This window comes from Talpa occidentalis, unplaced genomic scaffold (assembly GCF_014898055.3).
Source record: "Talpa occidentalis isolate TD23 unplaced genomic scaffold, MPIMG_talOcc4v2.1 talOcc4.7, whole genome shotgun sequence".
Classification (NCBI taxonomy): domain Eukaryota; kingdom Metazoa; phylum Chordata; class Mammalia; order Eulipotyphla; family Talpidae; genus Talpa; species Talpa occidentalis.
The window spans coordinates 106,168,003-106,182,250 of record NW_023605083.1 but is presented as its reverse complement, the minus strand read 5'-3'; the positions used below and the strand labels follow the sequence as shown (position 1 = coordinate 106,182,250).

At 36.4% G+C, this 14,248-nt stretch overlaps 1 protein-coding gene across 4 annotated transcripts in view; it reads left to right on the top strand.

Annotated features, from left to right (window-relative positions):
• Window positions 1-14,248, top strand: part of TADA2A (transcriptional adaptor 2A) — a 45,089-nt gene that overhangs the window by 8,199 nt on the left and 22,642 nt on the right. For all 4 annotated transcript variants that reach the window (XM_037495217.2, XM_037495220.2, XM_037495219.2 and 1 more), the window contains exons 3-8: window positions 1,510-1,616; window positions 2,955-3,014; window positions 9,879-9,970; window positions 10,911-11,068; window positions 12,670-12,758; window positions 13,951-14,023. In XM_037495217.2, coding sequence (XP_037351114.1) covers window positions 1,510-1,616; window positions 2,955-3,014; window positions 9,879-9,970; window positions 10,911-11,068; window positions 12,670-12,758; window positions 13,951-14,023 — 579 coding nt within the window. The remainder of the gene's footprint in view (window positions 1-1,509; window positions 1,617-2,954; window positions 3,015-9,878; window positions 9,971-10,910; window positions 11,069-12,669; window positions 12,759-13,950; window positions 14,024-14,248) is intronic.

Sequence of the window (14,248 nt, the reverse complement as noted above, 5' to 3'; positions counted from 1 at the left end):
TGACTCACACTTCATAATTTCCTCGCAAAAAAATTTCTAAACTATAATTGGATTATTTTTACAAATCAATTTTTAGAATGTTTACAAATCTTAACATAAGGCTTTAATAGCTTTTTGGTCAGTGGTTTTTTTTTTGTTTTTTTTTTACCTTTTTGGAGCTATGTTTGAGGGAAGAAAAATGTGGTTATATCATTAAAATAAGAGGATGTGAGAAAAGGTTATTTGGTAAAAATTGGCATCTAGCACTTAATAGAACACTTTTTGTCCTTCCATGTCAGAATTAAAATGGGAGAAGTGGGGTGATTGTTATTCCTTATATATTTTTTAAGCTATTCCCAGAGGATAACATTTCTTTTCCCCGTCATTTTCCTTCACATCTTTATTTAGAAACAGATAAAAAGAACAATAATCACCATTCGAAGGAGGGAAAGGTGCCTGGAAGAATATTTCTTGGATGTTAGAATAACGCTATTACAAAATATGAAAAATCCTGCCTCGGGATGCACAAATCTTGTCATGCATCTTTAAAGCTTGGGCTTTCTTAGACCCCCATGATTGATCACAGAGAACAACTCTGCTAAGTTCCCTGACTTTAGAGTGTTAGTATTTGGGGCAGCTGTATTTTTATAACTTCAGAGAGTTTGGATTGTACTCCTTGCCCTAACATTTCAGAGACAATACTGTCATTCGAATTGGTGGAAGGTCTGTGTTCCGTGTTTTCCATGGGAGAAAGGGAGGGAACTTTCCTGGGGTTTAAATCTCAATTCAAATATAAAGACATATCTCAAGGGGGCTCCCCCCCAGCTTTTTATTATAAAAATTGTCAAACTTATGAAAAAGTTGAAAGAACAGTATGTTGATTATCTGTTGCCCACTATCTAGATTCAGCTTTATCTATAAACACAAATGAGTTGTGAGGGTAATGTTACCATTTCCCCCCTGGAAAAATAAGTTGCATGTATTAGGCAATTTCCATTTAAAACTTAATATTTGTAAATTTCTCTTCAGGGGCCAGATTTACTTAAAAGCTGTTAGAAGTAGTGGGTACAGGGCTCCATAGTGGCGCAAGGGGTTAAGACGCAGCACTATGAAGCTATCCGCAGCCACTGCAGCACAAGTTCTGTCCCCAGTCAGGGAGGTGACCCACGTGATACAGCAGACCCCTCTTGTCTCTCCAGCTACCCCTGTCTTCCCCCAGAAGTGTTTTTTTAGTACATCTGCCTGTTCTGCTCCCCACTCTGTCTCTAGTGAATCCTCTAACCCCCCTCATCTTTAGCCTGTACCCCAGCTCTTATATGCATAAATAAATAAATCTTAAAAAAAAAAAAGTAGTGGGTACAATGAAGGAACAAAAAAGATGCCCTGAGAAAAAAGGAACATAATTTTTTGTTTTTTATTTGAAATGAACTTACTATCTGTATGATCATTTGCAGATTTTCACCTTCTTGCAGTTAAAATTATCTTAAGGTGGTTTTTTTTGAAGCTAATAAATATTTTTTGTTGTTCTAGATGATCCTTCTGATAAGCCACCTTGCCGAGGCTGCTCCTCCTACCTCATGGAGCCTTATATCAAGTGTGCTGAATGTGGACCACCCCCTTTTTTTCTCTGCTTGCAGGTAACTCATTAAGGAGAGGTTTCCTCTCCTAGCCTAGTTATATGAACATAGTAAATGCAGAGATGACTATTGATTGCTCAAAGGGACCATACTTTATTAAATGTGTTCCTTCCAGTCAATCTTCCATTATGCGTTTACCAATGAAAAGTTGGGGAATAAAGCAGATGGATAAAATAGACTGTTGAATATTCTCCATCTCTGTATACATCTAATGCTTAAACTGCCAGAATACTTTTTGCCAGTAGCTTTAAATTGTTGGAAGTATAGGAAACAGACTTGAAACATTATTCCTTTTGATGGCACCTATGACACTACTTACTGTCTTATTAGGGAGTCATCTTTGGGCAGGTGACAAGTAAGAGAATAAACTATTTTCTGGATGTTGATGTAATAATAGTACTAATTATAAATGCCTACTCAGTGCCATGCACTATTTTGAATACTTTACATGAATTCTTCAATTGTCACTATGATCCTATGAAGTATGATTAGGATCTGCATTTTTATGGAAGAAACTCAGGCAAAGTGAGGATCAGTAATCTGCTCAGGGTTACACAACAAATACCTTATTTTATTGGATCCAACACTATCATTCATGAGAAACATTTCAATTTTGGAAATAGTGAAATGCAAAAATGACTGATAAAATTTTAACTTATTTTTTACTGTAAGATGAATCCTCATTTCCAAGTTTTAAAACATGAAACAATGTCTTAGAATTGCTGAAATACGGTCCAGAGTCTGGTCCAAATTAGGCAATCTGACTCCAGGACTCAAGCTCTTTTTCAAAGGAGAGGTTCTCCTAGGAAAAAGTTTTTTTTTTCTTCTAATCTTTTTTTCTTTGTGAGGACAGTGGAAAAACTGTGATCATAAATATACCATCCTATTTTGAGTGCAGACAAGATTAAATGAATTCTTTAAAACCCATCATATGAATAGAATGCCCCCCCCCAACACCCCCTCCCCCCCCCCAGCCACACCATTTTCTATTCTTTAAAGAAAGCATTTCAAGGACTTCCCTGGTGATGCAGGGGTTAAAGTCTCAGTGCTATTAAACTATTGCCAGCCACTGTGGCATGAATTTGATTCCCAGTCAAGAAGCTAACCACATGGTGCAGCAGACCTCTCCTTCTCACCCACTGCTCCCCTCGGCAGTATATTTCAGTGGATCTACCTGTTCTACTCCCCACTCTGTCTCTGGTGACTCCTCTCACCCTCGCACCTCTAGCCTATAACCCAGTTCTTCTATGCATAAATAAATAAACATAAATCTTAAAAAAAAAACTAAAGCATTTCAAAAGTAGGTTTTTGCTAACTTGATTTTCTTTTCCTTTGCAGTGCTTCACTCGTGGATTTGAGTACAAGAAGCATCAAAGTGATCATACTTATGAAATAATGGTAATGATAAAGTTACAGGGAAATCCCATTCTGGGAATTCATTTTATTCTGTCTCCAACTCTCTCTTTTTCCTCTGCTTATGATTTAGGTAATTATTACTCAATAAGTTTTTTTCAGTTTTATGGATCCATTAAGGCATTTAAATCCAACAGTCATATGTTCTGGGGCTCTTTTTTGTTTCAAAGCTAGAATTTAAGGAAGGTGTTTTTTGAGATTTATTGACATCAGGGTAAGAAGTATTCTTCTTTTTAGGTTCACTGATAAACATAGTAAATGTGTCACCACTGTTTTGGCTAATGATATTTTTATATGGTTCATGTGGGCAGTTTCTATCTGACACTCCATCCTCCTGCCTTTGGGGAAATGAGTTACTCTGTGAGAATTAAGTTAAAAATAAACGCAGAGTAAATGACATAATACATAAAATTACTTTGAAGACACAGTGGCTTTATAAGCCAGAGTGGATTTGGCTATATTTTGATTGATTGTATTGCTCACTCTAAAGAAGGAATTAAAGGTAGATGTTGGCAGTGTCTGTCCAAGCTTCCATAACAAATTGCCAAAAATTAGTGACTTGAGACAACACACATTTATCATCTCATAATTCTGTGTGTCAGAAGACCTTTGTTAAGTGCAGCTGGTTTGCTCTAGGTCTCATTGGGTTGAAATTAAGGTCTGGGCTTTATATTGGAAAACCACAACAATCCACTTCCAAGCTCATTCAGATTGTTGACGGAATTCACTGTTTTGAGGTTATAGGACTGATTCCACTGTTTCCTTACTGGCCTTTGGCCTGGGCTTGCTCTCAGTCTCCAGAGACTCCTGGTCCCCTTTTTCCTTATTCTAAGCCAGCAACAGCAGGGAGTTCTGTGGGTCATTGAAGAAATTACTTGGGGTCTCTGATTTCTCCTGTTGCCCCAGTTCTTATTCACTGAATCTGACTCTCCTGCCATCCTCTTCTACTCATAAGGACCTATGTAATTACATTGGTTCCACCAGGATAATCCCAGACTCCCCATTTCAAAGTCAACCCATCAGCAGAGTTACTTTACAGCAAATCTGGTTAGTTTGAATAATCAGGAGACAGGAATCTTGGTGGGAGGGGGGATCATCTTTAGAATTCTGCCTACCACTATTCTGTAGTGTGTGTTCATCTCTTAAAACTTTAGAAAGGGTGAATTAGCATCTCTGAGTCTGACTTTTTGTGGACCATATTGATCTGAGTTTCTGGGCCTATAATGCTAAGAGTCAGAGTCTGGTCCATAATGAATTAACAAAATGCTACTTAATATCATTTGTTGCCAGACAACTGGCTTACCTTCCCCTGCCTCTCTCTAAACACCTCCTGTCTTCCATGTTACTTATTTACTGATTATGAAACTTGAAATAAATTCTTTTATGTTAGACTTTTTTAGAGCAAACATAGGTTCATAATAAAATTGAGTAGAATCTTACAGAGATTTCCCAAGTGTCTTCTGCCCCCACAAATGCATGATTTTCCCCATTATCAACAACTCCTATCAGAGTGGTAACATTTGTTATCATTGATGAACCTTCACTGACACTCTGTCACTCAAAGTCTGTCATTTACATTAGCGTCCACTCTAACTTAGTACTTTATATAACATACATAAGATGGGTTTGTACACATACAAAAGATGTGTACCCACCATCATAGTATCATATAGGGTACTTTAAATGGATGTGGAAATCCTCTTTGCTCTGCCTATTAATCCACGCTTCCTCCTAACCCTGGCAACTGACGATCTTTTTATAGTCTCCATAGTTTTTTGCCTTTTTCAGGGTGTCATGTAATTGAAATCATAAAGTATGTACCCTTTTCACACTGACTTCTTTCACGTAGTTAATAAATTCCTTCATGTATTTTCATATCTTGATAGCTCACATTGTCTGGATGTATCACAGTTTATTCACCTACAGAAGCATATCTTGGTTGCTTCCAAGTTTTGACAATTAATAAATCTCTGTAAACGTCCATGTGCAGGTTTTTGCATGGATATATGTTCTCTGCTCCTTTGGGTAAATACCAAGGAACCTAATTGTGTAGCACATGGAAAGAGGATATCTAGTTTTATACTAAGCTGCCATGCTATCTTCCGCATGACTATACCTTTTGCATTCCCATCAACAATGTTGTTCAACCACCAAGGATGTTGTTCCACATCCTCACCAACTTTTGGTGTTGTCAGCATTCTGGATTTTGGCCATTCTAATAGGTGTACTGTGTTGTTTTAATTGGCACTTCTCTGATAATATATATTTTCATGTATAATATAAAAAGTGTAGAGCATCTTTTATAGGAACAATTCCCCCCCCCCTTGTTAATTGCAAAAGTGAATGAAGGGTTAGAAGAGTGGTCAAAGTAACTATGACTTTGAGTTCATTTCAGCAAAGTCATTAGATCTTCAGTAAGCTGGTTTATTTTTCCCAAATTCACCCAATGTTGCCTAAAGACAGAATAAAGATTTATTCATTTGAAAATAATCCCTTAAAGGTTAATTCCAGGTAGGTTGATGATTACCCTCTGTAGGGGTGCTGGCCGTGAGCTCTCTTTTGCCTTTCTGGGTATATGCTTTCTACGTAATGTTGAAAGCACAAAATTTCACTCCAGGTCCATGTAATTCTTTTGATTACATCATCCTCCTTCCCCCTGGCACCCCCCCCCCACCACACACACACGTTCAACACTCATACAAACATATTTCAGAATTCTGTCCTTTACTTTGAGAACTTTTGGAGATTACAAATACTCCCCTTTTGAGGTCAGCCTTGTCTATTTTCGGTGAATTTTTCTGTAAGAATCATGACCACATTTTGGTTTTCTACACCTGAAGCCACTAATATGATTTTTTTCTTTTTTGCATGTGAAGTCTCAGAAAACTTTAAATGGATTTCATTACTTTGTCATCTCACAATGCTTTATTTTGGGGAGTTACTCATGCTGTGGTGGGTGGTGCATTAATCAAGATTTCTGAGTTCTGTGCCTATTTTTGTCTTGTAATTCTTAGAACCTTGAACAAGTCAAGGCACTGCTTTCTTGCCACACCCTTTATACCAGTGATCCTTAAATTTTACCACATAAAATTACCTTCATAAAATTACAGATTTCTATGCCCTGCCTGTTAGAGCTACTAGTTCAGTATGGCTGAGATTCAGTAAAGAAAATGAATAATATTGGTTCAACTTTAAGAAAAACTGTCTTAGACCCATTTATTTTTTAGTATAGAAAGTTTTTTTTTTTTTTTTTTTTTTTTAAGTAAAGTTGGTATGGGCTAATTAATTTTCTGAAATACAGCTTTAGGAATAACAGACTCTTCAGCTGTGAGTTGTCATTTTTACATGTACAGGCTACAATAGTACTTGTCAGATTGAGTGATTGTTATGAATTTAAATGTAGATTCTGAAATTCTTTTCTGGATGGCATAGTAGCGCATGTGCTAGGCATTTTCATAGTACGTGCTCATATAAAAATGTATTGCTTACTGGTGGAGTATCATCACAGAAATTTTTTTTTCATTAACTAGAGACATATTTTCTAAATGCCTGTGTAATCAGAAAAACCTGTGTCACTTTTTTTTCACTTATAGAAAACTTCAAGCATATACTAATGTCGAAATAATGGCACTTCAGTTATCTCGTTTCTTGACAGCCACATGAAAACTTCATGGTATAAAATAATCAGTTTGTGTTTTGTGGGTCAGGATTCAGATTGGGCATGACAACGGTGGTTTCGGTTCTATAAGATGTACTGGGGCTGGAAATCCAAGCGATTTCTTTCATTCACACCTTGGGCAACCTCAGAATGGCCTGAGTTTGTAGGGAGTTAGCTAGAACATCTTATCTGCCTAAGACCTTGGTTCTTTTTCAGGTAGAGACCTTATTTCCTTTACCCCTATAACCATTCCTCTCTCTCGGACCATGTTCTTCATGGTCTTTCCTGCAAGGAGGCTAGATTCCTTACATGGTGTCTGAGGGCTCTCAAGAGTGCAAAAAGTGGAAACTGCCAGACCTTAAGTAAGCCACAGGACCAGCCCATATTAAATGGAAAGGGACCACACCTGAATGTGAGTTCTAGAACTTCAGGGGTCACCAATGTGACCAACTGCCATGACTGTATAATAAATTCTCACTTACCTGTCTCTAGGTCTTAAAATTATCAGCATAAGTCATGTGTCATCTAATTCCCTACCTCTCCCAATTATTTTGAAGCAAAACCCCCAGACACATCATTTCATCTATAAATATTTTGCCAAATATTTCTAAAATTAAAGGTAATTTAATCATTTTTAGTCATTTAGTCATTTTCTCAGTCATCTCATAAATGCTGTTTTTAAACTCCTCCCTTCACACCTGAAATAATCATTCCGAATTTTTATTCCCAAGGTTAGTTTTACAGTCTAGAACTGCATATAGATGGATTCATACTGTATGTACTTTTGTTTCTGATTTTATTCATTCAGCATGTTTTTCTTCATGTATAGTAGTTCATTTCTTTTTGTTATAATATTGCATTGTATGAATATAATACAGTTTATTTGGTATTCTGTTGATAAACACCTATACTTGCCAAGTTTTAGGCTGTTACAAATAATGCTGTTATGAACATTTTTGTATAAGACTTTCTGTAGGTACATATATATTTTTCATAAATACTTAGAAGATGACTTGCTGAGTCATAGAATGTGATTATTTAACTTTTTAATAAGCTGTAAAAATGTTTCCTAAATGGTTGTATCATTTTACTTCTCCGTTATAAATGAATGAGAGTTCTGATTGTTTCACATGCTTGCCAGCATTTGGTATTATTGGTTCCTTCATTTTAGCAATTCTAGTGGCTATCATATGGTGTTGTAGTATCATATTTTTTTTTTTTTACTTTCACAGTTCTGTGATACAAATAGGTCCCTACATTCTAATTGGTTGCCTCATATATTTTTCCATTTTATAGGTTCTCCCTCTCACCTCCTTTTCCCTCACTCTTTCTCTCATTTTTTATAAGATTTATTTTATTTATTTATGCATACATGAACTGGGGTCTAAGCCAGAGGTGTGGGGGTGGGGGATTGAGAGGATTCATCAAAGACAGTGGGGAACAGAACAGGCAGACTGACTGAAATACACTGCTGAGGGGATCAGCGGGTGAGACAGAATAGGTCTGCTGCACCATGTGGGTCAGCTCCCTGGCCAGGGTTCGAACTCATGCTGCAGTGGCTGAAGATAGATTGATAGCTCTGTGACTTAACTGCTGGGCCACCAGGGAGACCGCTTTCTCTCATTTCTTACAGTTTATTTGATTTATAAAAAGAAAATCAAATTAAAAGAAAAGAAAACTTAGGGTTTTAAATAGATGTTAGGACATTGGATTTTTCTGTTAAAGTGTTCCCCTGTCTTCTGTGCTTTCCTATAAAATTGGTACTTACAATTATTGGCTACCTCAGATTCATTTTTAATCATTGTCTAGATCTTTTAATTCATTGTATTAAAAGGGTATTATAAAATATCCTTTATTTCTATCATTGCTTTTAGTTGATGAGTTAAAATAACTATAAAAAGAAACATCATTATATGGTCGCCCCGAAGTAAAATGTGTAGAAGGAATGCACGTTTTTTGAAAATATGAATTGATTCCCTAGCATCTTTTAGGTATTTAGAATATTTGATGTGTTTCAATTCTTCGCAGTTATTATTGCTCAAATTGCTGCATTTTTGGTTAATGGGAACCTTTACAGATTGACTTTTGACATGACCCATATAATCTTTAAGAGAGTCATTGCTTTCTAATAGGACAAAATGTTCCTCTCATCTTATATATTTCTTGATCCAAATTTGGAATCAGCATTTTGTTCAAGGAGCCCTGCTTTCCTTAGTGGGAAATCATATTTATAGATTGCATACTGGACACTTAGAAATGCCCACTGCTACTTGGTTGGTCATCGTTTCTAGGTCTTTTCAGTGAAGAGTGTTGGGAAATTATTTTAAGACAAAATACATCATCAGTTCATATTAAAACTTTCTGTTCAAATACAAGAATACAAGGTTTTTACATAACTTTATAGATCTTACATTTGTATCTTTTTTTCCCCAAGCCCAAAATCCCACTGCCTAGTAAAGTCAATACCATGTGCCCCCATCACATCCATGTATGGTAGTCTCAGGATGACTGTGCCAACAACACTACTGAAAATTTAGTCTGGAAGCATTCTGGCATTTTCTTGGCACTTCTTTTACTTTTGTGGTATATTCTACTAGAGGTGTATAGTCAAATTACTGTGTTTTAAAGTCACTTTGGATAGTTTTTTTCTGTGCGATTATGCCTTAGTATTAAGTCATAGGTTTTACTTGTTATGTTTTTGCTTTTGATTCTTAGGATTTAAAAATTGAATAATTATATATAAGATAACATGTTTCCAAAGTCAAATCTTTAAAACAAAGACTTTTCAGAGAGATCCAGCTTCTACTCCTGTCCTTCCCACCCTACTTTCTCCCTCTCCTTTGTAGATAACATTTTTTTTAATATATGATTTATTGTTCTATTTAAAATATATAAATCACACTCTTTGTACGTCCCCTCTTTCATAGGTAAATGGGAATACTGTAAAATTTATCTCTGCTTTTGTGCTAAGTTTACAAAATACATGTGTCTGCATGTGTTACAGGGTGTATGGGTGATAAAATTTATTGGAGACCCTTATAATTAAAGTTGGAAATAGGGCTGGGGGAGGTGGACAACTAGTAAGAAATTATTTTAGCTACCTCTCAGTATCATGAGAACAAGTCATTAGATTGTAGATTGGTACCACAGTTGTGTTACTGGGTTCCATTCCTCTATCTGTTCCTTCCTAGACCTCAGATTTTCCTGTTCTTGATCCCAGCTGGACAGCCCAAGAAGAAATGGCCCTTTTAGAAGCTGTGATGGATTGTGGCTTTGGAAATTGGTAAGAGCTCTGTGTTACAGGTTGTCCTGTCAGCTTGGAGGAAAAGCTGCAGTTGAAGGGTAAAGGGGGAAAGGGGTTTGGGGGCCATGTGTTGCTCTCCTATTGATCTATCACTTAAGGACAAGTTCTCTTCCCCTATATACATTACTCTCCAAGACTGAAATGTCTCATGAGGGTATGGGATGTTCGGTGGACCATTATTAGGATGTATCAGCACAGGGAAGGTTGGTCATTTTTTCAAAATAGTGGGAAAGTTTAGACTTTGTTGCTCCTTTATGACTTTTACGAATTTTTCTTGGTTTAGATGCCCTCATCCTTTACTTGAGTCATATTTTAGTAGATGGCCATAACTTATCTGAGATTGAGGTTTGATAGACAGTTTCTTCACATTCTCTGTTTTTAGCTCAAGTAAGCATTTAAATCTCTTTGGGCCTTATTTTTTCATCTGTGAAGCAGAGTATATACCGTGAGGTTTAACTAAGACTAAATTAGGTTTTAAGTGTTTGTAACTTAATGCTTGGCACTCTAATAAAAATGTTTCTTCATATGAAGTGTTTTGTAAACTATAAACCCTGCAAATGTAGAACTATACTTATGTACATTTTGAATGTTCTGAAATGGCTTCTTATTTATAGCAATTCCTTTCCTGGAGTCTAGCTTATAGGGAAATTCACAGATTTTCTAATGATTTTCTTCTCTTTTGGTATAAAGGAAAGCACTTTTTAGATATTGTTTCTGTATTTTAGAATAGCAGGATTTATAAGATCAAATTACATAATTTGACTCACTGCTTTGTTAATATCTCTGTGATACCACTTTAGAGGTATCAAATTCCAGACACTATATGGGTAGGACTTAAAATATTAGAAAACAAGCCATGCTTTGACCAATAGTTATAAATGAAACCTGCTTCTTTCTCTTTTTCCTCACACTCCTGTAGGCAGGATGTAGCCAATCAGATGTGCACCAAGACCAAGGAGGAATGTGAGAAGCACTATATGAAGCATTTCATCAATAATCCTCTGTTTGCATCCACCCTACTGAACCTGAAGCAAGCAGAGGAGGCAAAAACTGCTGACACAGCCATTCCATTTTACTGTAAGTGACTCCCTGTTTTGGTAAGAGACACTAGCTAATCCTCGAGTTCTTTTGCAGATAAACAGTGATTTGATAATTTTTGGCAACTAAATAGCTTATGAAAGATAGGAGCTGGTGTGGCACTTATTTAAAGGCAGGACCATAAGGGGGCAAGAAGAATAGGTGTATTCCAGTTCTACTCACTCTGAGGCTCCTGAATGCTGTAGATTGTAGATATGTATACACTGTAGATTGTATATGATCAGTTACTTAAGAATTCAGTATTTGCTTCATCATTATTAATCATGCCAGTGCTAAGTCCAAGAAGCAATTTGTCATTTTTGTTCTCTTGGTTGTGAAAACTTTAGAAAAAATCTTACAGGGCTGAGGGACTCTTGGGTCTTCTAACAAAACCATAATGAATTATAAATGAACATCTTTGCTAAATGACTCCCAGAGCACAAGTAATGGGATATGAATGTTTCCCCTTCCCCGGCCCTCTTCTTCATACTCTCCAGAAACAGTTTCATAGCTTACTAACTCAGAGTCTGATGATACCACTTATTTGAATAGTACTGTGGGTGTTACTACTTGGTTTTCAACTCCATTAGACCATTTGTTCCTCATAGCAACCCTATGAGTTGGATGAAGCAAGAGCTTTGTTTTGCCCAGGAACAAATAAGATTCAGAAAGGTTGTATAATTTGTGCCAGGTCATAGGATGAGTGGGTGTTAGAGCTGGGACTCAAGTCCAGCTAACTTCCAAATCTAATTTTTTTTTGTTTGTTTCTCAGTTGGATGAGGTATGTAAATTGAGATTGGCTCTATGGGGTAAGGAACCTGAGGCACAAAGGGTAGATACTTATGTTCTCTACTGTTAAAAGATCCTTGTTTTTTCCTCATGTTAGAGAAGCAAAAATCAGAGGGATTTTCCATGTATGTAAAGGATTCCCTGGGCCTCCCCGGTGGCGCAAGGGGTTAAGACACAACCTATGAAGCAATCCGCAGCCTCTATAGCACAAGTTCAATCCCCTGGCCCACCAGGGAGCAACCCATAAGGCGTAGGAGACCTCTCCTGACTCGCCCATGCCCGCTGCTCCCCTCAGCAGTGTATTTCAGTCAGTCTGCCTGTTCTGTTTCCCACTCTGTCTCTGGTGAATCTTCTCACCCCCCACACCTCCGGCCTGTACCCCAGTTCTTATATGCATAAATAAATAAATCTTTAAAAAAAAAAAAAAAAGAATAAAGGATTCCCTAAATCTTAGTTTCCCTAAATCTTTCCTTTTTAGGAAATCAATCTGTTTCTATAATTCTTTATATTTTTCACTTTTCCCTTTATAAAAATCTTTTTTTGTTTTAATTTGAATCATGATTACTTTATTCTGCATATTCATTATATAGTCCCATCCCCAAAATAATTGTAATATAAAATGTATTGGGAAAGGATGTTTTTTTTAATTGAAATAATATTGGTTTTAAAAATCTTTTGAATTCTACTTATTATCTCAGATAGCGTCTTTCTCCAGAAATATTTCAGTGTATAGATGGGATCTATTCCTGTGCCACTTTTTTATGCCAGTATTTATTTATTTAGTAACTAAGAAAAATTCTAAATTCTTTCAGCTACAGACGACCCTCCCCGACCTACCTTTGACTCTTTGCTTTCTCGGGATATGGCAGGATACATGCCAGCTCGAGCAGATTTCATTGAGGTAGGAGAAACTTGTTTTTGTTTCTGATGAAGCTTATATCTTTTACCCAAAGGTTCCAAACCACTGAAAGAGATTTTTCAAGGCACCATAAGTTGTGAGGACTAGTGGCAGCCACATTTCTTCCATTTGAGTGCATTTTCTCATTTGTAAATATTTTCACATATAGTATAAGTCCTTCAGACCAAGAATCCCCTGTTTAAGCTGCATTTGTGTTGGCTTCCACGTTCTTAGTAGATATGAGGTTTCTGAGCTGGTTCTTTTCCCACAACTAGGGGGTTGGACCTTCAAGGTTGTTGGACCTTTTTTTTTTTATTAAGGTCCAGATAGTAAATATCTTAAGTTTTCAGTCCCTAAAATCTGTGTTGCAAATAAACTTTGCCGTTATTATGCAGAAGCAACATAGATAGGCATAACAAAGGTATTTACCTGTGTTGCAATAAAAGTTTATTTACAAAAAAGGAAGTGAACTGGATTTGGTCCATGAGCTATATAGTTTGCTGATCCCTATACTCTATCCACAGGTATGTAAAGGATGATAAAAGTTTATAGAACTTTCATGTTCCTTATTCAGCCATGAAGTTAAAAGCCATGTGAATATAGTCATAAGTCCTGATATATCCTCTAACCCACAACCACAGTGCTCCTGGAGGTAATTTGAAAGTTAAGCAAACTACACAACTTTTGCTAGTTATACCCAGGCCAGCAGTTTGTTTCTGGCAGTTGCTATTGTAGATGCTACCCCTAAAAATTGTGCTTATTAAATAGAACATGAACAAATCTACCCATTGAACTTTATAAGTAATATTACTGAATAAATCATGCTCTCAGAAGATAATCAAAAGATAGGTGAATTAATGCAGACAACTTTCTTACCTAAACACTTGAAGGCCTAGGCAGAGTTAATTTTCTTAGGTTAGATTTTATGAACATATTAAACTTAATTTTAGAACAATTATTTTGATTTCATTCCTGAACTGTAATTATTCTCATTTTTTGCTGTTACTACTGCCTGAAAGCCTCTCAGATTTTTTACATGACTTCTTATTACTTGTGGCAGTATCCTGGCCTTATTCCCCATTCCTTATTTTTTAATCAAGTATTTGTGTTTTCTTTTTGTTTCTAAAGCTTGATTACTGTAAAGGCATTATTCAAAGCTGATAGGTTTGTGGTGGGAATTTTTTTCCCCAAACAGGAGTTTGACAATTATGCAGAATGGGACTTGAGAGACATCGATTTTGTTGAAGATGACTCGGACATTTTACATGGTAACATTTTAATTTGGCAAATGTTTTGTTGAGTGAAAACTATGTGATGACACTGTATTGGGTGCTCAGTTCACAAAGAGTAATAAAACACATTTCTTGCTCTCATGGAACTCAAAATCTACTGGTTAAGTTGCTGAACTTAGCTCTGTTGTTGGGTTAATAAACCCTGTGAAAATGATTAATCAAAAATATGCTCTGTGTCGATGGTAAGAATGTTGAGCATAC